General features: G+C 40.6%; 1 protein-coding gene across 1 annotated transcript in view; it reads right to left on the bottom strand.

Moving 5' to 3' along the window:
- Positions 1–876: 876 nt before the first annotated feature.
- Positions 877–27,280, bottom strand: part of ube2h (ubiquitin-conjugating enzyme E2H (UBC8 homolog, yeast)) — a 124,291-nt gene continuing 97,887 nt past the window's right edge. The window contains exons 4-7 of the mRNA XM_080207632.1: positions 17,931–17,970; positions 14,954–15,006; positions 3,613–3,741; positions 877–1,861 (exon numbers count right to left, since the gene is read on the bottom strand). Coding sequence (XP_080063758.1) covers positions 1,737–1,861; positions 3,613–3,741; positions 14,954–15,006; positions 17,931–17,970 — 347 coding nt within the window. The 3' untranslated portion in view covers positions 877–1,736. The remainder of the gene's footprint in view (positions 1,862–3,612; positions 3,742–14,953; positions 15,007–17,930; positions 17,971–27,280) is intronic.

Below are 27,280 nucleotides of genomic sequence, written 5' to 3'. Positions count from 1 at the left end.
AAATGACAACATAAGCAAGTGAAATGCAGGAAAGCAGCAGATTCTTAAGTGAACTTAAAACTGCAAAGTCTTACTTTGGAAATTAGCCTCTGACACAAATTGCTTCTAGCTGACCGTGCTTGCTAAAACACGTACAGAAGCACATAATTTGGGGAAGCGGACATTGCCCTTTCACGTGGATTTAAATCCAGCCCAGAATGATGGATTGAAAGGCACCTCTGGCTGATGTCCAAACTAAGTTGGAAAGTTCCTACCCGAGTATACCACAATGCTCTCTGCTCTCATCTGGGAGGTGATTAAATGTGTGAAATGGAAAATATTCCAATGGTATAGTCCCCTATTGCAGGGATCCCTCAATTTGATCCATATGCAACTCAGCAAAAAAATTAGACGGCATATTGCAAGTTTACTGTGGGCACAGTCAGGCTGTTCCTCAAAGTGCAGGAGGCAACCAGGGTGGGAAATGAAAAGTGTAATAGCAGAGTGGGACAAATTGGATATCTCTTTCAAAAGAGGCAGTCCAGACACTGACTCAAATGGCCGCCTTTTGTGCTGCAAGATTCCAACATTTGGGATGTGGTGGTGGTAGGGAGTGTCCTTGAAGAGGAGCACAGCAGCAGGCTTTGCATCTCAACATGGTTTATGCCTCCTGTGGGTGTATAAAATGTAAATTGTTTCATTCCTCTATTTCATCCCTCACCTGGATAAGCACAAATTTCATACTGTTGGGAAAGAATGGATAAAAATCAATACAAGCTGCAAGGGAGAAGGGTCCAATTTTCCTTTGTTGTACAGCTGTATTTACAATCGCTGGCACAGAATCCCATATAGGGAGGAAAAAAATCATTTCAATCAATGCCAAAATCAACTACTGTAACAATGAAAATATACATTTTTTATTTGAAATCACCAGCGAGCATACTAACTAACCCTAAATAAGTCAAACAGGTATAAGTCAGCACATAGCAATAGGCCATTAAAAAAAAAATCTATATAGCAAGATAGGGTGCCGGCAAGTACTTCCCCAATAATAATACAACGTGCTAATTAGAGTAATCAAGTTCACCACTACCTAGTAATTACTTAATACTATCCTTCAGGTTAAAGCCACAAACACTAGGTTTTTTTATAATTAAATCTGCTTTACGAACCAAAGTCCTAAACAAGTTGTATTCTTCCATATCATGCCACAATAAAAAAGGATGTGTAATCTGTACGTCCATTTTTATTCACGAGGAAAAAAATAGAAACAAAAAAACATGCAGAGCAAATAATGTGTTAGTTTTTCTTTTGCCTAATAAACCTTCCATTGTGCTTCGATTTTACTCAAACTTTCTGTTCTCTCTAATGCTGTTTTTCTCTGGTCAAGAAATGTAAAATGTCATTCTTGCTTGGATGATATCCTGCTCTGCACCAATCCGTTGCTCGCTTTTTCTTGCTCTCTTCCATTTTGGATCAAAACATTTTACGAGTTAAGTATATCAAAGTTATGAGATAGCATGCATTTGGGCCTCACACAGCTACTGGAATGTGCGGTAAGATGCACCTCAAGTTGGAGAAATGACCACGGAGAGAAAAAAATCTAGGGTGATAATATACCAATGCTATCCATAAAAACCTGGTTTTAGTAATAAAAAAAACTTGCTTTTTTGTTTTTAAATATGAATATTATAGTCTGCTTTTCAATGGTTAGGAAATTATATAGTCTGTCTCTTTGAAAGAGGGTGGTGACACTACTACAATTCCATATCCTGGGCCTCATCCTCGGAGAAGTCAGACATGGAGCTCTCTGATGAACTTTCACCTGCACCCTCCTCTTGTTCCTTTAGCGCCTCTTCCGTTGCGTATTTCTGGATGTATTCTGTGAAGGAGGTTGAGGGAGAGGGAAGGGATGGAAAAAAAAAGAGGGACTTGCATTTATTATAGTACCAATCACTTCTCAGACATGATAGCAAGATATTTTTTAAGGCTGTGCATCTGAGCAAGATTGCACAAAACAACCAGTTAATCTCTTGGTAGTTTATCGACCCAAGCTAGCTCCTTTGCTCCTCTCTGGACAATGCAGCAATCCCTCCTAACAGCACTGGAATGTTGGCTCAGATCACAAAGTCAAACTCCTGGTGAGCTAGCAATCTTCAATCACTGCCCGAAGCAAAAGTGCTATTCAAGAGAGGAGCAACAATAAAAAAAAAGTCTCACAAGAACAGAGGTAAGTCAGCCTTGTAAAGAGATTTTATTTAGCAAATGCAAATCCCTGAAGACAACCAACAGTCCCCTCATCTGCTGAGTTGAAGGTGATTAGGCTGCCACTTGATCTGCAGAGGGGACTGAACGAGGCCGAAATGGTTACAATTCTAGTGGGACCAATCAGAACTCAGAATCAGGTAGCTCTGCCTCACTGGCTAAAGTCACATGACCGTTGCAATCACTAACGGAAATGAGCTTTGCTGGCTAGGCCAGCATTGAAACATCCATCCCTATCTAACTGCCCCTGAATGGTGGCAGCATGCTGCCTTCTTGAACTGCTGCAGTCGATGCTGGGACGGGGTGGCACGGTGGCGTGTTGGTTAGCACTGCTGCCTCAAAGTGACAGGGACCCCGGGTTCCTGTCTGCATGGGTTTCCTCTGGGTGCTCTGGTTTCTTCCCACAGTCCAAAGATGTGCAGGTTAGGTTGATTGGCCATGCTAAAAATTGCCCCTTAGGTATTCGGAGGGTAAAATATATGGGGTTAGGGGATAGGACCTGGGTGGGATTATTGGTGGTACAGGCTCAATGGGTCAAATGGTCTCGCTCTGCACTGTAGATTCTATAAAGCCATTGTACTGTTAGGGAGGCAGTTCTGGGATTTTGAGCCAGTTATAGTGGAGAGAGCAATACGTTTCCAATTCAGGATGGTAAGTGACTTGCAGGGGAATTTCCAGGTGGTGGTTTTCCCATTTATCTGTTGTCATCGTCATTCTACATGGAAGATACCATCTAAAGAGCATTGGTGAGTTTTTGCAGTGCATCTTGTGGTGCACACTGTTGTTACTGTGTGACAGTGGTGGAGGGAGTGGTATACTGCCAATCAAGTGAGCTGCTGTGTCCTGGATGGTGTCAAGTTCTCATATGTTGTTGGACTTGCACTCATCTAGTCAAGGAGAGTATTCCATTAAACTCCTGACTTATGCCTTGCAGATTGTGGACAGGCTTTAGGCAACAAGGTAGTTGCTGCAGAATTCCTAGTCTGACTTGCTCTTGGAGCCACAGTATTCATATGGCTAGTCCAGTTAAGTTTCTGGTCAAGAGTAATCTCCAGAATGTTGATAGTAGAGGATTCAGTGCTGGTAATGCCATTGAATGTTAACATAACAAGCAGCAAGGTCCAAGCACTCCACTTGTGGGCCGCTTAGCTGTGGATTCTCAGAGGTGTGTGAATGATTCCAATGCAACATACTCTTCCTCAGCAGTGCTAAGCTCTTCCACTCATTATGCTGCTACTCATCTAAGAATACTCAATACAAACACTGGATTCCAAGTATCCTAAGAACTAATACCCCTCCTCTCCACAAATCTTTTAAAAATAAAACTCTGGATCATTTTTACACTGTTCAATACAAAGTAAGCTTTACCTTTTATTTTCTGTTTGTACTCTTCTGGTCGATGGAGATACATAGCTGCAGCATCACCGTTTAATGGATCAATTGGATTTGGATAAGCCAGCAGCTGGGGCAGAAACGACTCAAAAATATTTGTGAGATCTGTAGAACAAATACACAAATGTTACTTCCCTTGTGTAGTGACAAAGCTGCGTCGATCTGATTAAAAACCAATTCCAAACAAAATTGGCTTTTTCAACAAGTTCGACAACTTTAATAGGTCAGGGTAATCTAAAGGTGGGAGAGGAAAGATGCCTTTACCCATAATCAGAAATCCAGAAAACATTTTTCAGGGCAGCATTATGGCACAGCAATTAACACTGCTGCCTCACAGCACCAGAAACCCAAGTTCAATTCAAGTCTTGAGTGACTGTGTGGAGATTGCATGTTCTCCTTGTGTCTGCATGAATTCCCTTCTGGTGCTCTGGTTACCTCCCACAGATTAGCCATGCTAAGTTGCCCCTTAGTGTCCCATGGTTAAATAGATTAGACATGATAAATGGGATAGGGTTGAGGGCCTGGGCAAAATATTCTGTCAGAGTCGGTGCGGATTAGATGGGCTAATGGCCTCTTCTACACTGTAGGATTTCTATGATTCATTTATCTTTGGCCAGCCACTATGCCAAAGTCCCCTGAAATCAAACACAACGACACACAGACATAGCTATTTCCTTAACTGCACACACATTTACTTAACCTAGGACATTAGAGACAGGTTTTAAACAGCCAAGATTCAAGAATCAGGTACACACAGGCAATCTTGGAATTTTTAAAACTCACTTTACAGGATGTGGAGTCACCGGCTAGACCAGCATTTATTATCCATCTCTAATTATCCTTGAGATGGTGGCAGTGAGCTGCCTTGAATGTAGGTGTATGTACAGTGCTGTTGGGAAGGGAGTTTCAGGATTTTGACCCAGCGATATGTTTCCAAGTCAGTATGGTGAGTGACTTGGAGGGGACCCTGCAGGTGGTGGTGGTGTCCCCAGGTATTGGCGGTGTCCCCAGGTATTGGCTTTCCTCATCTTTCTAGATAGTGGTGGTCATGGGTTTGGAAAGTGCTGCCCAAGGAACGTTGATGAGTTCCTGCAATGCATCTTGTAGATGGTGCAGACAACTGACACTGTTTGTTGTGAAGGGATTAACTATTTGTGGAAGGGGTAACAATCAGGTGGGCTGCTTTGTCTTGAATGGTGTCAAATTGCTCAGTGTTGTTGGAGCTGTACTCATCCAGGCAAATGGAGAAGTACACCAACACACTCCTGACTTGTGCTTTGTAGATGGTGGACAGGCTTGAGGGAGTCAGGAGAGGAGTCACTCACTGCAGGATTCCTAACCTTTGACCTGCTCTGATTGCCACAGTATTTGTATAGCTAATCTAATTGAGTTTCTGTTCAATAGTAATCCCCAGGACATTGACAGTGGGAGATTCAGCCATGGTAATGCTGTTGAATATACAGATCCTCTTGTATTGGAGATGGTCATTGCCTGACATTTGTGGGGCACAAATGATACTTGCCAGCCCAAAATGGACATTGTCCAGATCTTGCTGCATTTGGACTGCTTCAGTACGTGAGGAAATGCTGCAGCATTCGGTGAACATCCCCATTTCTGACATTATGACGGCAGGATAGTCATTGATAAAGTAGCTGAAAATGCTTGGGCCTAGGGCATTACGTTAATGAACTCCTGCAGGTGATGTCCTGGAACTGGAGATGATTGACCTCCAATCACCACAACTATCTTCCTTTGTGCCAAGTATGATTCCAACCAGTGGAGGGTTCCCATCATTCCCAGATTCCCATCAATTCCAATTTTGCTAGAGCTCCTTGATGCCCCACATGGTCAAATGTTGCCTTGATGTCAAGGATTGCACTCTCAAATCACCTCTGGCATTCGATTCTTTTGTCCATGCTTCAAGCAAGGCTGTAAGGTGCTCAGTGACCCTGGCAAAACCAAACTGTGGGCAGATTATTAAGTGCTGCTTGGTAACATTGTTGATAATCCCTTCCAATGTTAAACTGATGACAGACAAGGCTGATTAGGGAAGGAGAGGGGGGAAATTGGTGAGGTTGGATTTGTCCTGTTTGTGTACAGACTATACCTGGGCAATTTTCCACATTGCCAGGTCGATGCCAGTGTTGCAGCTGCACTGGAGCAGCTTGACGAGGGAAACAAAGCCTTGGAGCACAGGTTTCAGTACTATTGCCAGAAAATTGTCATGGCCCATAGCCTTTGAAGTATCCGGTGCCTTGAGTCATATCTTGGTATCAGAGTGAATCAAATTGGCTGAAGATCGACATCTGAAAGACTGGGAACCTCCAGAGAGGTAGAGATGGATCATCTACTCAGTACTTCTGGCTCAAGATTGTTGCAAATGCTTCAGCCTCATCTTTTACCCTGATATGCTGGGCTCCTCCATCGTTGAGGATGGGGATATTTGCAGAATCCCCTCCTCCAATTGTCCACAACCATTCATGGCTGGATGTGGCAGGGCTGCAGAGTTTAGATCTGATCGGTCGCCGATTGTTGCTGCTTATGTTGTTTGGCATGCAAGTAGTCCTTTTTTGTAGCTTCAACCAGGTTGATATCTCATTTTTAGGTAAGCCTGGTGTTGCTTCTGGCATGCCCTCCTACATTCTCTATTGAATTAGGGTTGATCCCCTGGCTTGGTGGCAATTGGGGGATATATAAAGCCATGACATTACAGATTGTGGTTCATCCTACAGCACATGAATGCCCGATCTTGAGTTGCTGGATCTGTTCAAAATCTATCCCATTTAGCACAGTAGTAGTGCCACACGAGATGAGAGAGTATTCTCAATGTGAAGATGGGACTACTTCTTCGCAAAGACTGTGGTATGATCACTCCAATTGATGCAGTCATGGACAGATGCATCTGCAACAGGCAGACTGGTGAGGATGAGGTCAAGTATGTTTTTCCCCTCACTACCTGCTACGTGCTTTAGGATCTGGCCAGCTCAGTCTGTGGTGATATTACTGAGTCATTCTTAGTGATGGATATTGAAGTCTCCCATCAGAGCACATTCTGTGCCCTTGTCACCCTTAGTGTTTCCTCCACTTGGTGTTCAACATGGAGGGACACAGATTCATAAGCCAAGGAAGGACATTGTGTGGTCATCAGCAGGGGAGTTTCTTCCCCATGAGATCAGAAATCCAGAATCGATGTTGAGGACTCTCACAGCAACTCCCTCCCAACTGTATTCTACTGTGCCACTACCTCTGCTGGGTCTGTCCTGCAAGTGGCCCTGGCCAGATGCATGAATGGTCGTGCTGGTATCTGGGACATTTCTGTAAGATATGATGCCATGTGTAAGACTATGTCAGGCTGCTGCTGGACTAGTCTGTGAAACAGCTCCACAAGCCCCCAGATGTTAATGAGGACTTTGCAGGGTTGATAGGGTTGGATTTGCCATTGTCGTTTCTGGTGCACAATATGATGCTGAGTGGTCCATCCAGTTTCATTGCTTTTTGTTCCATCTGTAGCAGTTGAATACAACTGAGTGGCTTTCTAGGACACTTAGGAAGTCAACCACATTGCTGTCGGTCTGGAATCATATGTAAGCGAGGTAAGGATGGCAGGTTTCCTTCCCTAAAAGGACACTAGTGAACCAGATGGGTTTTTAATTAAAATTATTACATCATTAGACTTTTAATTTCAGGTATTTTATTGAGTTTTAAATTCCACCATCTGCCATGGCTGGATTCGAACCTGGGTCCCCAGAGCTTAACCCTGGGTTTACGGATTACTGGTCAAGCGGTGATACCGTCTCCCCAGTTAGCTTCTCAAAAAACCTTCTACTCCAACAGCCAGGGCCATCATATCCATAGGCCAATGGTGTCTATGTTTTTACATTCACAATTTGTTAAAGCCAGTGACAGCAGAAAACTATGCAATGCAACCACCCACAAGCAATGGGCTGCCCCAAATAAAAAGTTTGCCAACCTGTCCACTGTACCACAGTCCTTCCTGAAATTTGTTGAGTCTCGGCACATTTAAACTCTTGAAAGATTGACAGTTGAGTAAAAGCAGAATTCTGAATATTCAAATTCACCAATAAGGGAACAGCTTTTTGCTGTCCTCCAGATGAAGGGAAGATTGATCAGCTTAAGTCAAAATTGGCTTAGTGTGTGAATGAAGGAATCAGCACAGGATTCATGAGTCAGGTCAAAAGAGCTCACAGGATATGTTGACTCTAAGATCTTGACATCCCAGCTTGGAGCCCTGGCTCTTAAGAGGTAGAGAAGAAATAAATCTAGTCAGCGATAGATCTGCCCTCCATATCCTATTAGTGGCTGGCCAATGATTAACAGAAGCAATATCATGGGTGTGGGCTATTGGAGAAAAGGCTTTTGCAGATCCATACAATACATAGATAAGAAATACATGGAATCTCGTATCCATGTACTGTATATCATTTTTCATCCACTTCAATAACTTTCTAGCCATAAATAAGCATGTTTAATTCCTTTAAATTTCAGTCATAGACCTATCTTGGATGACAAAGGGCAGAAAAGCACATAGCACAATTAAAGAACATTTTAAAACAAACTCTTCATTGGATGCAACTACTGCAAAGCAGCGACAAAAGCAGAAATGATGAAAGCATTAATACCACATTATGAGCCTAAAGGCTCATTTTCAATTCTCATGTCCTGACTTTGAAGTAAATTGTGCTACTTGTTTACTCCTCTTGAAAATGTCTTGCTGGGTGGAATTTCATGGGTGTTTCAGGTACCTTGTCTATCCAGCCTCCACAGGTGTAATGGCTGAGCATGTCAACAAGCTGGTGCACCTTAAACTCAATCTGCTTTTCAGAAGTCTGTTGATTAACGTTCCTCTGTCGACCCTGAAGTCTTTGGGATGAATTTAACACTCCAACGATTGTCCAAACTAAAGTCACAACTCAGGATTTTAATCATTTGTATTCGTTGGGTTCTCCTAGTGTCAGTCAATTAGACTGATGCTGGGTTTTGGTTCAGAAGACAGCATTATTGTTGGTTATGCAATATTAGTCATGAAGTACTTTGAGACATCCTGTGGAACTGTAAGGCACAATGTGAACAAAAGCTCTTATTTACAATGATACTGTAACAAAGATTGATTTAAGGCCAGAATGCATTTGGAGATGGTCCAATTATGTTATTTAAAAATTTAAACCAAGAGAAAAATCTTAAGGATGTTGGGTTCCCTTTGAAATGGTAGGGGGTCACAGGTTTGGATGATGCTTTCGAAGGAGCCTTGAGGAGTTGCTGCAGTGCATCTTGTAAATGGTGCACGCTGCTGCCAATGTGCAGGGATGGAGGAGGGACTGAATGTTTAAAGGTAGTGCATAAGATGCAAATCAAGTGGGCTGCTTTGTCCTGCATTATGTCAAGCTTCAAGGGTTGTTGGGGTTGCACTCATCCAGGCAAGCGGAGAGGGTTCAATCATACTCTTGACATGTGCCTTGTACATGGACAGACTGACTTTGGGGAGTCAGGAGCTGAGTTCCTCACTGCAGAATTCTCAGCCTGACTTGCTCTTGGAGCCACAATATTTATATGGTTCTTCCAGTACATGTCAATGATAACCCCAAAGATCATGTCTGATGAAGCGAGCTTAAAGACTAATAACACCTTTGATCACAAAAAATCCTAAGGAAGGGGAAAACAAATTTGTGCTTTGGAGATACTAACCACAAAATCACGGATATAATTGTTGTTCAGAGCCACATACAAAATTGGAGCAGAGGTTGGCCATTCAGCCCTTTGAACCTACTCCACCATTTGGTAAGATCAATGTTGATCCTTGATCAAAATTTACATTTCCATTTACTCCCAATAACCTTTGATTCCTGTACCCAACAAGAATCTATCTCCACTTAAAGATATTCAATGATCCTGCCAACATGGCGCTGAAGCAGAGTTCCAAAGTCGTAAAACCCTCAAAAAAAACCTCTTAATCTCTGTCCTAAAAGGGCGACTCAATTATAAAACAGTGCTCCCTAGTTCTGGACTAACCCACAAGAGGAGACACCCTTTCTACATCCACCTTGTCAATACCGTTCAGGATCTTTATATATTCCAATCAAATCACTTCTAAACTCCTGTGGAAATAAGCCCAGCCTTTTCAATCCACTCATTCCAGGTATCAATCCACCACACCTCCTCTAAACTGCTTCCAAAACATTTAAACTCATTCCCAAAAAAGGAGTCCAAACTGCATAAAAAGGCCTTATATAGCTGAAGCATCAAAACAGAGGTTAAGGGCAAAAGATAGATGCCCACTTAGTATTGCACTGGTGTACTATACTACTGCTTGGAGCACCATTAATAATGATCAATATCTCATTGTACTTTTCACAGCTACAAGTAAATTATAACAGCATCTGTGCTTCTCTCCCACACTCAAGTTTTGTCTCCCTCTTCAGACTTCAGGTGTTAGTGAAGAAGTGTGCTCTACTTCCTGCATCTCTCATTTTCGCCTAACTTTTTCAATTGTAGGTTTATATGGCCAGGAAAGGTAGATTTACAAAATATTCAGCTGTTAATTTTAAGAATATTTCTGCAAGAGCATGAAAAATAGACAAGCAAATCCAAAAGGGAGAATGCACCGTGCACAAGCTGTTTAATGGCTTCATGCCTTTTCAGCTTCATTGTCATCTCCTGAAAGTACTAACTCATGCCATATGTTAGCAACCATCTAAGTGCCATGTCCCAGTCGCAATTCTGTCAGTGAGTGATCTGTATGCAAACAGGCTATGTGACCTCAGCAATAGCATTAGGCTGGAAAGAAATGAATGTTACAGTAAAGTAACAACTGGGCATAAGAAGAACTTTCAAACTGTCAACCTGAGGGGCTGTGGGGAAAACATTTGAGACTTAAGTGAGGGATACTAAAGAGGATTATTGGAAAGAATGGAGTCAGATTGCAGAGAGCCAGCCGACTATGGAACTGAATTAACACGCCTGATGTTTGATCCCCCCTGCGCTTAAATAACTGTTAATGATAGCTCAACTCTCACATGCAATCAGGCTCCTTCAAGTCAGTTACAATTTTTCCCCCACCTTCCAAACCAGCTGAAGTCATTGTTGGAACAACTTTCCTGAGATGGAAGTAATTAAGTTCACCGTATTACCAGTGTTCAACACTGAGCTAAATGACGTGGACTTAAAATCAATGCAAATTGTTTAAATCTGCTGATACCACATGAGGGCCAATGAAATCAGAGGCAACTCAAATTACAAAATGAGTTGGACAAATGTGGGCAGATGACACTGAATGCCAGTCCAAAGTAACGCAGGTAGAAAGGGAAAATAGACAAAACATGCAATCCATGAAGAATGATGCTGAATGAGACCAAGGTGTCTTCTACATACTCAATGCCCAATCAATACAATGTAATAATCAAAAAATTTAATGTTGAATTACATGATCAAACAATGTGATACAAGTTTGGCCTTGATCAAAGTATGCCATACTGTGATTTGTCCCACACCTTGAATACTATGCAGATTCTGGTTGCTCAGAAACAAGGGAGATATTTGCACACGAATTTCTGAAGTGGGATTTGAACCGACAACCTTCAAGGCTTGAGATACATTATAATGCCAATTAACCAAAACAAAATTAGTGTATCTCATCTTGAAAAGCACAAAAGTAACATAAGGATAACATAATGCCAAAACACAATGCAAAATTGAAGGCAAAATATTAAAAAGCACCAAAATGGAGTTCTGATATCAGAACTAATGGACTACAATGAGGAAAGTAAAGAGATGACCTTAGGTGCATTTTGGGTAATGTGAGATAAAGGTAATTCCAGAATATTATGTTAAATTAAGTTGCAAGACTATCACAAACTCAAAATAGAGGGCAGATTTACACCTGCTAAAATAAAGTTGTTCATCTACATACTAATGGACATATGAGATGGATGCCCCGGACAACACACTCTTGGGGAAACCATTAGGATGTACGAACTTGGGATGATTAATAGCCTGCCTCAGCTGCAATTTCCTATATTTGTGGTTGTGACATTTGAAATTTGGGTTTGATCTTCATGCAGTTTTGATGGTGACCCATTTTAACTTGTGTTTCTAGTGCGACAGCTAGATGAAGTATGCAGTTTCCATAATTCACATCTGCCCTTTTTTATTATACATCAGACTTTCTTTGAAGGTGGAAATCTTGTTTTTATTCAAAATTGTAGAGGCAAGGTAGTTTGAGGGGCAGGTCAGGATACAAGATAATGGGAATAACACTAAGATCACAGAGAAAGCAAGATCTGAAAGAGTGCCAAGATGAAAGGAACAAGCTGAAAATCAAAAAACAATTTTTTGAAAATTGACAACAGGTCGTTTTTGCATGGAAGTGGCGTTGGCAAGTGGTTGTATTTAAATCTCCTTTCAGAACACCATATTAAAAAGCAAACATCCCAGAGCCATTTAAATTTGTCAAATGGCATCAATTTAAAGAAAGGTCTCAGTGCTGGTCAACAACCAGCCAGGTGGCAAATCCTGGACATGGAAGTACACCTCTAACCAATACAAATTTACTGTTCAGGTTGAAAGCAAATTAGATGTTGGTAAAAATTTGTCCAAGTATGATAAATGCTTAGCTGCACTGTTGAACTTAGACTTGTAATTTGATGTTCATACAAGTCATACTAGGGTGGCACCATGGCACAATGGTTAGGACTGCTCCCTCAGAGAATCAGGGAGCCGGGTTCAATTTTGGCCTCAGGTCACTGTTTATGTGGAGTTGGCACGTTCTCCACGTCTGCTTGGGTTTCCTCCGGGTGCTCCCGTTTCTTCCCACAATCCAAAGACGTGCGGCTTAAGTTGATCGGCCATACTAAATTGATCTTAGTGTCAGGGTTTTATCAGGATAAGTACATGGGATTGTGGTCAGTGCCAACTCAATAGACCGAATGGCCTCCTGCACTGTTGGGATTCTACAATTCTATGAATGATAAAAACTTCATGTAAATTAGGAACTGGTCCTGCAGCAATAGGCAATACAGCAATGTGTTAACAGTCTATGAACTACTCAATCCTGGCAAAGCCCGAACCCCTCATCTTTTTTAATTTGCTGCTTAAAGACAAAGGAGCCTCGCTTTGGAATCAAATTACTTTTTAAGCAGAAGATTGATTATAATGTATTTAGGCTAGTTTAATCCAGAAAATTATTTCCCATCTTCCCAGAAAGCAAGGCACCCAGATTTCTGAGATTAAGCAACTACAGAGAGAAACATTTAACAGATAATGCAGATTACGGATTGAACTCCACCAATTAGCAAGTGATAGTGACTGTCCGAATATCTCTTTACTTGGGCTTCTGAAGGCCCTCTTCTAGGCCCAAATGTACCATTTAGCTGACACAAGGTGGTGTACAAGTTTTTTCCCCCCAACCATACCAGGTTTCATCCACAGGTGGCATCTTGACACAAATCAATCAGCCTTCTTTAGAATATTTAATCTATCCATAATTATCCTAGAGCTTCAACTGCTTTCAAAACCAGGTGCTGGAACTACACTGATTCCTTTCTCGAAAGCAATTTTTAATGGTTGGCTATTCTAAATACCTATCACAATTTGAAGAGGCTCAATATCCCTTCCTTGCAAAGAGCTTGTCACTTTGGTACTGTGTGCTCCCGGGCTGCAATTGCAAGTTACATTGAGTCACTTCATCCTTATATTATCTCTTCTTCTTAGCATTTTAAAAACATCTTAATCATGCCCTATTCTCACTTCCCCAAAGAACATTTTTATCAGCCAAGTCCAAACCCCAGTATTATCTTCCTAAACGATAACAAAGGTGAAATACAGCCTGTGTAATTAATGAGAAAAATCAGTCTTTTTTTTCTAATCAAATACCCATAAAACACATTCCTGTGCTCATCAACTTCACAGGTCCAAAACTGTTGATATTTTCAGTGAAATTATGAACAAACCCAAAAAGGGCTTTGTTTCGCAATGAATTCCCACTTACTAACTTTTCATTACTAGCCATACAGTTCTCTGCCTTTAATAGTACCTTTTCCCACTGCAACTTAACTTTTATCTGAATATCCACTTAGGAATATCAGCAGGATGTAGAAATTCATATCACAGTTCTTATGACTAAATAGCTTACTGAAAGCTCCAGCATCATATTCAATGAATACAAATTCACTATTCAAACAGATCAGTCTCCTCAAACCCAGCTCAGAATAAACATGCAAGGGAACAATTTAATTCCGCATTTCAACTTCTCTTCCCTTCATCCAGCTACTACTTAGTTCTTCAATCATTTGACTAAATTGTCAATACGAAGGATGATGCATATTCACCTGTATGGAAATCGAGTACCATTATTTGCATTTCATCAATCTAGGAAAGAACACCGGGGACTTTCATGCCATGATGTGGAGATGCTGGCGCTGGACTGGGATAAACACAGTAAGAAGTCTCACAACACCAGGTTAAAGTCCAACAGGTTTATCTGGTAGCAACCACAACTAGCAAAGCCCCAAAAGCTAGTGGTGTTGGCTACCAAATAAACCTGTTGGACTTTAACCTGGTGTTATGAGGCTTCTTACAGACTTTCATGCCACCATTGCAATGCGGTAAAGTGTTGCAGATCAGGGCCAGGAGTGGGCACTTTTTGTATCACCCCATTCCACAACAACAGGCAACAATTCTTCTTTTATTTTCCTTGTTGACTGAAGGCACTCAATTGTCCATGCTTCTTACCATATGATCAACATACTTAAAATCGATAAGCAGAGTAATTTAAAGACAAAATTCCTGTCCAATCAATTTTGTCTCTTAATCAGGCCATTATGGCTCTGGATAGTATGCCATTACATACATACATCAATCTTTCAATTTGTTAAGTCAGCTTTAGATCCAGGCTTATTGCGCTTGGGAACATGAGCAAGATTAGCTACACATTGCAGAAAAACACTTAGTAAAATGGTTGAAGAACTGAGTAGCTGGGTGAAGGGAAGTGGAATTGCAAAGCAGGGTAGAAATGCTGAATTAATCAAATTGTTCATATGCCTGTTTATTCTGAGATGGATTTGAGATGATTTTTGATCATCTTGTATAGTGAATTTGTATTCATTGAAGATGCTGGAGCTTTCAATAAACTACTTAGTCATAAAGACCTGTCATAAAATATTCACTTTGCTCCCATCTCAACAATCAAGACAGGAAACCCTAGCTCCACAATGCAAGATGACACTGGCATCCACTGGAAAAAAGAACATAAATCCCATCTCTCCCGCCTCCGCTCCCCCCCCCCCCCCCAAAAAAAACTACTCACCATAAAGAGCTGTCCACGTCTGGTTAATTACATCTAGACATACGGTTCCTGATCTAGAAATAGAAGCAAACAAAGAGGAACGCCTGAAACAGGTTAGATGCCAGTAAAATTCTTAAAACTCATGAGCTTATTTAAAGACCATATCAAAACCAAGCCCAGTGGTAACTGGAGTGGCCAGAGATCTGCGCAAAACATAGCAGTGTCAAGCTTCATCTTCAAGGAACCAGAGTACAGCCAACTCCTATAAATAAACTGCTATGCTGAGGATTTAGGTGAATGGCCTATGTCAAGGAAAGAAAGCGTTCCAATGATGTTAAAGGAGTATGGTTCTCATTGTGTGAATATATATATGTACATGTGATATATACGAGCCACATTGCAAGCCCAACTAATAATTTTAAGTTGTCAGTGTAATTCTTATCAGGATTGTTTAGCAGTTTTGAACAATTGCAGAATCACACCAAATGTTGGACATTATGTTTCAAATTGTGCAAGCATGGGCTGATCGGGCACAGTCAGTGTTTTGCTTGTTGCAAACAATCGAAGGGATGTGCTGTTTAATATGATTCAGCAGTTATTTGGATGTATACCCTAGGTACCAGGCATCACACCACCACTGAAATTCGTACACCACATTGCTCATTTGTGAAATAGACAGAACGCCTTTCTGGCTTGACGGCAGTATCCTGTTAGTGGAGAATATCACTTGTGTTGCTGCTGCATAGTAGCAGCCTGAAACAAGTAGTTTTGCCTGTTGTTCAAATCTTTGGGAAACCTTACCCTTCCAGGGCAATATGAAGTAGACAGACACTTTTTATGACTGAAAGTGGCAGCCTTAAGCCTATTCAAGATTTTGCATAATACAGACAGCAATGATCAGATCAGCGTAGCCATGATGTGCCCTATTTCAGCATCAAGCTTGCTTGGTGAGCAAATGGCTTTGGCCCCATTTATGATCTTGCTGGTAAGGCCACCATTATACCGCATGGAATTGTAAGAATCCTAAAGCACATTGACCAGTGAAGGTAGGTTTGCAATCCATAGTAGTAAAGAGCCCACAGGCTGATTTCTCAATTCACATGTTGAGAAAAGGAAGCTCACTTGATTGCTCCATTTCAGAAGGTGATTGAGTGCTGCTTGCAACTCATTAAGCTGTGTAGGAAATTTTTATATGTAGCCGAGGATTCAAATATAGCAAATATATCATCTACATAGTAGAAATATTGCAAGAGGTAGTAGGTGAGATATCAATCCGTCAGAGACACGTTTTTTGTGAAGGCCAGCAAAGATGTTCGCGAGAGCTTGGTCTAGAAAGGTGTTGTTAAAACTGAACACATGAACCCAGCAACTCCTGCAACTGAGTTCAATGAATACAGATTCAACAATGAGAGTGTGTCTAGATCACCATCATATAGTGACACAGGGCAAATGCCTATGGATTCCTTTAAATGTACATTGATGAATAGGCTAGCAAGATCAAAAGAGTACATGAACACAGCATTGCTATCAATATGCAAGTCATGTATGATCTTCATAAAGAAAATTACTACGTGTGGGTAAAACTTGATCCCAACTAGTAGTAGCAATTTGCCCAACTATTCTGCCAATTTACATTGTACAGAACCAGTCCTAGATAAGATAGGACAAACTAAGACATAATTTGTGCACGCCTTGGGCAGTCCATACATATGTGGACAGTCAGCCATGCGGACAAATACCATCACATTTATCATCTGGCAGCTTGTTATTCTTGCACCCATCCAGCAACTGTTTTGGTAATTTGCTTTCAAGCAGGGCTGTCCAGTAGTCATGCTTTGTGGTAGGCCTAACAGAGAGGAATTTGATCTCGTCATTAAGAGCTGTGTGTAATTTTTTTGTTTGTGGAGTCTCCAAACCAATGCCTCTACCAAAATGCACTTGCCAACTGATCAGCATTCTTTTCATGTTGTATAATTGTTGCTCCCTTGGCAATTGCTATTTTTGCAAATTTTGTCCTAATGAGTGCAAAATGAAAAGCTTCAACAGCAAGTTTATTTCCCTCCCCCCAGTAATATGAACTTTTGTAATAACAAACCACTGGAGGTCATCTTGCTTACGTTAACTTGGACAAACCATTGACATGGGGAAGCAATACAGACTGTGTTACATGACACTAAACTACAGTCTAAACTGAGCGAGTCCAATCATGACAGCTGATTTGTATGCTCAACCTGTGAGAAATAAGGCAGCTTATCAATTCATATCGGCCTCATTTTATTCAAGAGTTTCTACAAGCCACAACTGAGCAAACAACAAGCACTTGAAAGATGCGACTCTCCAAATTAGGTCAAAAGAATGAATGACTGGTTCAGTTCTGGGTTAAGCTATCATACAAATAGCAGTAAAGCAGTACAAGTCTATTTCCGTAAAAGCAAGATACTCAGATGACTTCTGGGAGTAATTCATGCCACTGAGCTGGAGGTAATATTGAAGACCATATCCTTCTAATGGAAAAACAAAAAAATTCTCTCCGCCTCCATTATACTACACTGAAATTCTGGTTATACTGATTAGTATAGTTTCTGAATGCACCAACTAATAATAACCCAATTTTTTGTTTAAACTTCTTGCTTCATACTTCACATAAATTGATCTCAAAATACTTTGCTCATGCCTCTCCCCAACTTAGCATCTTCCAAAGACAGCATCTCCTTGTGGGTGTATAGTGCCAGAAGCACCACCTTCTCAATTTCATGTGGGGGCCTAGCAATCATATGACCATTTATGACATGTGCAATAAAATTTTTGTTGTTGAAGGTGAGAGAGAAAGAAGAGGTAATTTGCACATTTAGGCAACAGACTCGCAGACAATGGAAATGTAAAATTATTCCTTGGGAATTGATAGTCACCATCAGCTAGTCAACCCAACCATTCATTTTCTACTTCCTCATCCCAAAACATTCCCATAGGTGCTTCAGGGAAAAAAAAAGGTACTTACGCTTCATCAATGTTTGGATGGAAGATTTTATTCATGAATCCTGTAAATAAAAAAAAAGTCATCTTTACCAAAATGGAAAACCAGTAACATTTGGAAGAAATGGGTGTATAAGTATTTTCTGCTCTTCTGAGACTAGAGGCAAGACAATCCATTTAAAAAAACTGCAACATTCCACAAAGAAAGAAAACATTTTACATGGGTGGCAGTGATTAGCACTGCTGCCTTACAGCGCCAGGGACCTGGGTTCAATTCAGGCCTCAGGTCACTATCTGTATGGAGTTTGCACTTTCTCCGTGTCTGCATGCGTTTCCTCCAGGTGCTCCAGTTTCCTCCCACATTCCAAAGATGTGAGGGTTAGGTGGACTGGCCATTCAAAATTGACCCTACTGTCAGGAGGATTAGCAGTGTAAATATATGGTGTTACAGGGATAGGGGCGTGTTAATTTCCCTCTTCATGCCCCTGAATGCATATGTTAGAGGGATTAGCGGGGTAAATAATTGGTATTATGGGGAAAGGGCCTGGATGGGATTGTTGTCGGTACAGACTCGATAGGCTGAATGGCCTCCTTCTGTACTGTAGGGATTCTACGATAGACTGTATGAAATGGAGTTATTTTAATTGTGCTGTTAGTTTAACTCAGACGAGCATCAAGTTATTATTATACAATGTGTGCTTTGATTTACAATGACTAATTCTGTCTAGTTATTTTTGTAATATTGCTTCCCCACCCAACTTGCATCATTGAGATTTACCTCCTGAGAGACAAACCAGAGGTCATACTTCTTTGTTGCTTGTGCAAAAATTCCCTATCCCTAAAATCTGAGGTCGGTCAAATGTGTAGAGTGTAGACCGAACAAATGAAGCCAGGAACGTGGTGATATTTTATGCTATTGCTTTCAACGTGCTTCAAAATTAAAGCTAGCATAGAGATAGGCTTAAATTATGTTAGAACATTTAAACTAGAAATCAGATGGTGCTTCAAGCAGAAGTTACGCTCCAACGAAATGCTTACTTCAGCAACCAAGCACCACCACTCAAACACGACTGCAGTGTGTTTGAGACTTTCAATCAGATGTCTTATCATATGAGAGAAAGACAAATATCAAATATCAAGCTGCCACACAATCACCATTTATTGATTGTTGTTTCACCAGGGAAGACTTGGCTTATTCAGCTTCCAATTATATTCCCTGAGCTGAAGGAAAAGAATAATCTGATTAACTTTAACACAATTTTCAAACGCATTACCATTTGTTTATCCCCTTTTTTCTTGCACACATTGGTGTGCAAATGAACATCATCCAGAGGTAAGGAACGAGATCACAATACGTCAGCAAATTATTTGCTGTAGGGGGCGCACACAGCAGAGCTTGATCATTTCCTTAACTGGCACTACAAGAAGTTCCCTTTCCAGCAGGCAGGAAGTGAGCCAATAGAAGCAGAAACCTAAGCCAGAGCAACTGTAACATCCCAACTGACGCCTGGACTGAGATCAGTTCACACAACACAACAGGAGAACAAATTTAAAGGCTTTCCAATTACATGGTTCATTTCTACAATTGCATGTGTAAAATTTGCATTAATATAGTGCCATATCACATGAGCCAAACATTCCAAATTCATGTTTTAGGAAGGCAAATTTGAGAGCCATTGCCCACGCTAAGATTTCACAACTAACGATGAGGTGAATGGGCAGTTTTCAGTTTTGACATAATTGGTTGAGGGAGTGATGTTAGCCAGGACACTGGGATGAATAACTGATGCTCTCATTCATATGTGGCATTGGGATTTTTAACATGTATCAGAACAAACACACAGGACCCAATTTTCATTTTTTGTCCAAGTGACAGCAATCATTGAAACTTCATTGGAGTTTCAGCTTAGTTTGCACGAGCGGGCTTGAAACCACAAATTCCAACTGAGGGAAGAGTGCCAACAAAGGCAATCTGAAATTATAAGAGTTGGCAGTGCCCACAATCAGACTGAGGCAAAGCAAATTTTGAAAGAAGAGCTTTATACTTTGTGATAACAGGTTTGTGAGGGAGTTAAAAGCTCTGAAATACTCCCAATCCATTTCACCTTCATCCTTACTATACAGAGAAACAATTCTCTACTATTTCCTGGGACAAACTATTAAAACTGTGAAACAAAAATTAATAAGTGCCCCTTTCATTGTAGAAACCCCTGATAGCAATTGGAACATAAAAAGCAGGAATTGACCATTTGATCCCTTGAGTCTACTCTTTCATTAAGACCAGGGAAGATTTACCTCAACTCCCCTTTTCCACCCTATCCCTATAACCCTAGATTCCATCAAAGTCCAAAAATGCATCAATTTTAGTATTGAATATACTCATCAACTTAGTATCCACAATCCTTTGAGGTAAGCAACTTCAAAGATTCATAAACCTCTAAGAAATTTCTTCTCATTTCAGTCCTAAACAAACAGTCAACTATTGATGCTGAAGCCATGATCCTTAGTTCTACATTCTACTGCTGGGGGAAAAAAAGCCTCCGAACATATACCCCCTCCAAGTTCTCCAGGAAGTTGCGACATTTGATGAGATCAGCTCTCACTCTAAATCTAAAAGAATTCTGCCCCAAAAGTATTTCTTCAACCACGAAAGCTGAACATAACACTCTAGGTGTGGTCTCACCAAAGCCCATGCAATTGCAGCAAAAAATTTTCTTACTCTAATAGTCCAACCCCCTTTTGATAAAGTCTAACTTAGTATTTGCCTTCCAAATTGCTTACTATAACTGCATGTTGATCTTACGATTTGTGCACAGGTACCACAATCGCTTGGAATACTGACACTTACTATCTCAGCTAGTGTTTTCCAATTCTTCTGACCAGAATGGATAATTTCTGCAAATTCAGAAGACTTTTAATTTCACTCCAAAAATCCAAACACTGCCATCACCAAAATGACAGTTATCCATAATTGTAGGTCCAAGTTATTTTTATGATAGGTTTGGTTCAATATGAATGCCCAGTGAAATTATACATTATATCCCTGCAAACACAAGTTTTAATAGCAGTATGGGTGGCTACAGGTCTGTCACTGATAAGATGATTAAGAGCATCAAGCTTGCAGCATATCACACAACACAGACATATTTTGTTATAGTAAATTGCTAACCAACACCTAAACAATCCTGGTGATGAGATGCACTGTTAATTAACTCTGATTTCCCACTTATTAATACACTAACCAAATGTCATTAGCAGCACACATTTAAAATGCAATTAAAATATTCCATCTTGTGCATGTGCTGTGTTAGAAATCATTCCATATTGGATAATAAAAGGTTTGGAGCTCCAGCCCACATGCTAAATCACCAACTTGAAAACTAAACAGTATGTAGGCATTAGCAGAACCTGAATTACAGCCATGAACTCTCTGCCAGCTGTTCCCTATTCTGTAGAACACATGCTGAATAATAACTTTTCTATTAGGAAGGGGGGGGGGGGGGCTCCGTTTTGATTCTATACTTGGATAATGTGAGGGTATGTTTAAAGTTTACTTAGTGTCACAAGTAGGCTTACATTAACACTGCAACGAAGTTACTTTGAAAATCTGAGTCACCACACTCTAGCATGTTCGGGTATACAGAACTTAGCACAGCCAATGCAGCTAACCAGAATGTCTTTTAGACTGGGGGAGGAAACCTGAGGCCTTGGAGGAAACCCCTCACACACAGGGAGAACGTGTAGACGCCACACAGACAGTGACGCAAGTGGGAATTGAAGCCGAGTCCCTAGCACTATGAGGCAGCAGTGCTAACTACTGTGCCTGAATATTAAAACTTCCCCTCTCCTTGATCCTCCGGTTAGGACTGGTATCCAAATGAATTGTACACTAACATTTACCGTACCATGTGCCTTGATATTTGCCATTTCTAGATTCTACATTAGATATTCTATTGTGCTGCTGGAATTAATGACAGCTGTCAAAGTGCATATTTAGGTGGAGCCAAAAACAACATGATCCGTGGTCTGTATAGATAAGTTATCTTAGCCTATATGCTATCTACAACTTTCCACCTTCGCTCAGTTCTGTTAATTCAGAACACTTATTTCAAAAACCAGATGACTAACTGATCAACACCTCAGTTCTTGTGTATTGTCCTATTATATTTAGATTTATCAAAATTAAGTGAATTACAGGCCAAAACACAAGGTCAACTATACTAAAATAAATACAGAATTCTCGTAGTAACTCAACATTGTATAATTTTAGAAGAACATCTGTATATCAATACACTTTAGTGCTTGATTTTTTTACGATGTGCTGGAATTGCTGTTCACGCTATTTCATTTTTAGTTTTGTTCCGTTCAAAATGTACTCTCTAGACACAAATCAATTTTGAAAACAAAATCTAACTGGACCTGGTATTGGATGTTTTTTGAAGTAGACATTTCACTGAGACTAAACATATGGCCATTGTGGTTCATTAGAATCCTGTGGACAACATTGCAGACTAACCATTTGGACATGATTGTACTCTACATCCATCAGCATTTGACCAATGCTTCATTAGATGAGCCAGTATTAGCATTAAACCATTATTCAAGTGAAGGAAGTACTTTGCTTTACATGTACAGGCCAAGTAGAAACACCAATAAGCAGCATTTTTTTTACTCATGGCTGGGCCAGCAACTGAGTGGCTTGCTAGACCATTTCAAAGGTCAGTTAAGTGGATCTGGAGTCACATTTGGATGACCTTCTCGAAAGAGCATGGGTTAAGACAATCAACAATGGTTTCATGGTCATTACATGTCATGAGACTTTTAGTTGATTTCAAATTTCACTACCTGCTATGTAGGATTCAAATCCAAGTCCCCAGACCATTGCCCTGGGTCTCTGGATTACTAGTCCAGTGGCAATACCACTAGACTGGCACCTCCCTTACTGCTGTTCAATATGCAAGGCCTGACTCTTAGAGTTGTTTGGAAAGCATGCCAAGTCAAAAAACAAAATCAAAATAGGAGGATATTCAGGCCAAGATAGGGCCAGATTTCAAGTTCTGACTGTTTTAAAAAGGAAAAAGTGCATGGATGGTCTGTTGAAAATTTTCCCAGCTCTCTCCTGAGAACACATAATAAAACCTAGGAATATTGGTATGGAAATGTTTTTGAACGCTGTGCTTCAAACAAATATTTTGGTCCTCCAGATCACTGATGCTGGTCATGGTGGTGGTCTGTCTGCAAATCAGACCGCGATGTGTAATAGGTGTTAGCATGTGGGGCTGGAGGTTGCCCAGATGGCAGCTGACCCAAAAGAAAATAGTTCCTGGCTGAGTACTGATTCACAACATCAGATGCTCTAGTTGGCCCTCAGACCAGATGAGAAATGTGGCTTCTATTAAAATCAATGTTGTAATTTGCATACAAACATCAATATTAACAAACATCACTGGAGTAGCTCTGAAGGAAAACAGGGCATGAACAGTCTGTAAAAAGGATAACCCTCAGATTATTTACAAGATTGGCCCCAAGTACATTTCTGCATTAGGAGTTAGCTCAGATTTTTTTCCTGATTTGCCTTCCCATTTTAATATCAGCAGACCTTGATCGAGTGCATGAGGGACAAGACTAAGGGGAAAGAAATTACATTTCAGAAATTTTCAGACAATTCATTCAAGAAATGGACTTGTTCAGATACTGGATAGGAGGCAATCCCATTGTTAAATTCGTAACAATTTAAAGAGTGAGGGACCCCAAGCAGATTTGTTCTAATCGTCCATTAGCAAATGTTCCTCAAGTCACAGTACATCCTCTGATCCAAGCTGTTGTAGGTGCCTGAGATTTACTAAGTGTTTACAAACTCAGCTTCAACAGCACAAAAAGCCAAATGCTCACAGCCACGGCAGGCAACTGGCTTAGCCATTCACTTTCAGATCTGACTGGACACAAAATATCAATCAGGACTGTATAATCTGCCAAAACTGTTCACTGTTTCAGGAATGCCAAGCTGACAAAGGTAAACTATCCCATCCTTGTTTTCCTCAACCTATCTACCAACTTTGAGATAGTTCACTATCTCCCTCTCCAAAGCTTCTCTTCCCTCATCTGATTCCATTCTCATCTATCCTGTGTTACAAAGCAGAAGTAATGTTTGTCTGCGTGACTTTGGAATCCCCCCATCTCCCCCCAAAAGGGAGAGACCTCCCCTTGTAATCTTTAGTGTGTGTGGGATAGAAGTTTATTAGTCACAAGTGAGGCTTACATTAACACTGCAATGAAGTTACTGGGAATTCCCCTAGTCGCCACAGTCCGGCACCTCTTCGGGTCAATGTACCTAACCAGCATGTCTTTCAGAATGTGGGAGGAAACTGGAGCACCCAGAGGAAACCTACACAGACATGGGGACAATATGCAAACTCTAGGCAGACAGTGACTCAAGCCAGGAATTGAATCCGGGTCCCCGGCGCTATGAAGCAGCAGTGCTAACCACTGTGCTACCAATTGGTTTTGCTAAATTAAAGCAGGATCTGCTTTAATTTAGCAAATTTAATTTAGGCTCTCCTGAGAACACATAATAAAACCTAGGAATATTAAGTGAGGAATCAGACTCCATGAGAAGTGTGCTGCATCATCTCTCTAAACATCTACACTTCCTAAACAGAGGTAGTCATGTTGAAATCAGCCTACTGTGAATGAATGGACAGGGTTCAAGAATGTAGACATTTATCCCTATGTCATTCTAATACAGAACAAGAGAAAACAGCTAATGTGGACAGAATTGATTTAAATTGTGTGAATGGAATTCTCTCTTTTGATCACAAAGATACTGAAAATCCAGAGAATAATTTCAGATCTAAGACATCATTGTTTAAGGATAGGCAAACATGGATGATTAAATAAATATATTGGCAATAATGATGCAACATGGAGCTAAAAAGGTTGTTCGGTTAAAACACAGGCATTTAAAAATCAAGTTTAAAAAACACAGTAGTGTAAAATGAAAGTTAATGCAATATAAATAAGGACATATGTTTTTACTGTAGTGGTTGCAAGAGATAAAGGAAAGGCTTATCCAGTAAAGACCCCTGGCCCCAACAGACACTCCAACAACTGTCCAGCACTCAATTCAATGACCCAAGTGTTATAAAAGATTAATCCATCAAGAACTACATGAAAGAAAATGGTGTAGAGATGCAAAGCTTTACTCGGTCAGAACCAAAACAGGCTTAGATAAACATGTACTGCTCTGAATGAAGTTTTAAGACAAACGTTTTGAAATTAAAGTTAATCAGACATATTACTGCACCATCTCTAGCTTTCAGCATCTGTTTAAAGGATAAGGAGGGAATTACAAACATAGGGCCAGCTGCACCTTGTAAGACTCAATCCATTGCACAAAATCCCAGTCATAGCACAGCTTAACCTTTACCCCAAATGCTGCTACCGACATTGCAGAAACAAATGACAAATTGGTTAATATGCTATTATAATGGAATGAACTGCGCTGGATAAACCAAGCAAATATGTTCAATGTCTGGCTTTAAAATTCTGCTCAAAACATTGCGACTTCAAAGCAATTAAAAATGAACCTGTCCACAGACCCAGAATTAAGAGCCTCAAACTCTGGACTAAGTAAGGGGCACTGAATTCAGATACCATTAAACCATACCTACCTTAAGGACTGTGAGGCAACAATCAATGACAAAATAATTTCAGAAGTAGAAACTGACAACGTTCAGACACTGGCTATTAAACCTTACTGTAATCTTCACGACAATTAAGAAAACGACACATACACCATGACAAAAAGCTATTTCAGCCCAAGCAACTAGCGCACTGAAAAAAAACCCCCAAAATTCTACTGAGAAAACAAAGAGCAGGAGATTCAAGTTGTATGCCTTAAGGTGGAAATTTAAAATTACTTGGGATTAAAAGACTCAGTTTTAACACTACAGTGAAGTTACTGAAAATCCCCTAGTCACCACACTCCGATGGCTGTTTGGGTACGTATGGTTAATGTGCCGAACCAGCACGTCTTTTGGACTGTGGGAGGAAACCAGAGCACCCAGAGGAAAACCCACGCAGACTTGGGGAGAACTGCAGACTCCACACAGAATGACCCAAGCCATGAATTGAACCTGGGTCCCTGGCACTGTGAGGCAGCAGTGCTAGCCACTGTGCAGGGTAGATTAGATCAGCGTATAGACAAGCTACAAATTGCCTGGAAAATATGGTTTGCATAGCGGCACATATAATCACTGTTCGAGAATTTAGACATGTATTTTTGAAAACATTCTGTATTTAAAACATATACCTTGGCGAATGACAACATTCTAAAGCATAAGTAAAAAAACACATTCCTCAGAACAATGCAGCTACTAAGCAAAGTGAAGAGCAACTCTTATCAGTGCTTCTAGACAGCCCTAATGAATAGGATACACATTAAACTTTACTCCAATCCAATCAAGTCAAATTAAACCCAATTCAGAGTCCCAACAAGTTGGGACATTCCTGATCCAAGCTGACAAGACAGGGCTCTCACCACCTGTCTTGGGCTTGATCTACATGATGCAAGCTGATTGGAGTAGGTGTAGCTCCTCCTTCAAGGCTTGATCTTATTTGCATCTTAGCCAAAAAGCCAAGATGCTGCTTGAAAAAACTGCTTCAAATGAAGCTGAAATATAACCTAATGACTTCAACCAAGTGCAGCATGTCGATGTTGCACTTGATCTTGGCCAAAAGGCCGAGACAGTCCTAATGAATAGGATACACATTAAACCAGATAAAAGGGACTGGAAATAATCAGGGGGCAATGAGGAAGACTTTTAAAGTCCACGAACTAATCATGTAGCCTCATGCTGTCAGAAGTTAAATGTTATTGGCCAAGCTAAATAAGCTGTGCTAATTGGCTTACACTCAGTTGGTGTGAGAAAGGGGTGGGCAAATGACTCTGGAAAATTGTAATACTAAGTGTGACATAATTTCAGAGTAGATTTGGAACGGCCCCAAATCACACTCCTTCATATGTTAACCAAGCTTGGAAAATAAAAGAACATGTTTTACTGGAGTATTGTCGCTGCAAGTCTGTGTACTAGCTGAGCCATAATGGCATGAAAGTCTCTGAAAAACATTTCTATATATGCAAATCTGCCACAGGCTGAATGGTGCGCATGTCGCAATCATTTGCAACATAACAGTTGGTCACACCAAGTAGCAGAAATTACAGAAAATATTTTTAAAATTTTATGAGCTTTACAAACCTTCATATTACCAAATGAAATAGGAAGAGGAGCGTGCTATTCAGCCCTTTGAGCCTGCTCTGCCGTTCAATAAGATCATGGCTGATCTAATACTTGTTAAGTCCACTCTACTATGCAC

The sequence above is a fragment of the Carcharhinus amblyrhynchos genome, chromosome 19, assembly GCF_965287045.1.
Source record: "Carcharhinus amblyrhynchos chromosome 19, sCarAmb.v2.hapA, whole genome shotgun sequence".
Classification (NCBI taxonomy): domain Eukaryota; kingdom Metazoa; phylum Chordata; class Chondrichthyes; order Carcharhiniformes; family Carcharhinidae; genus Carcharhinus; species Carcharhinus amblyrhynchos.
Note: the sequence above shows the minus strand (reverse complement) of the source record. Positions and strands in the feature narration are given on the sequence as shown.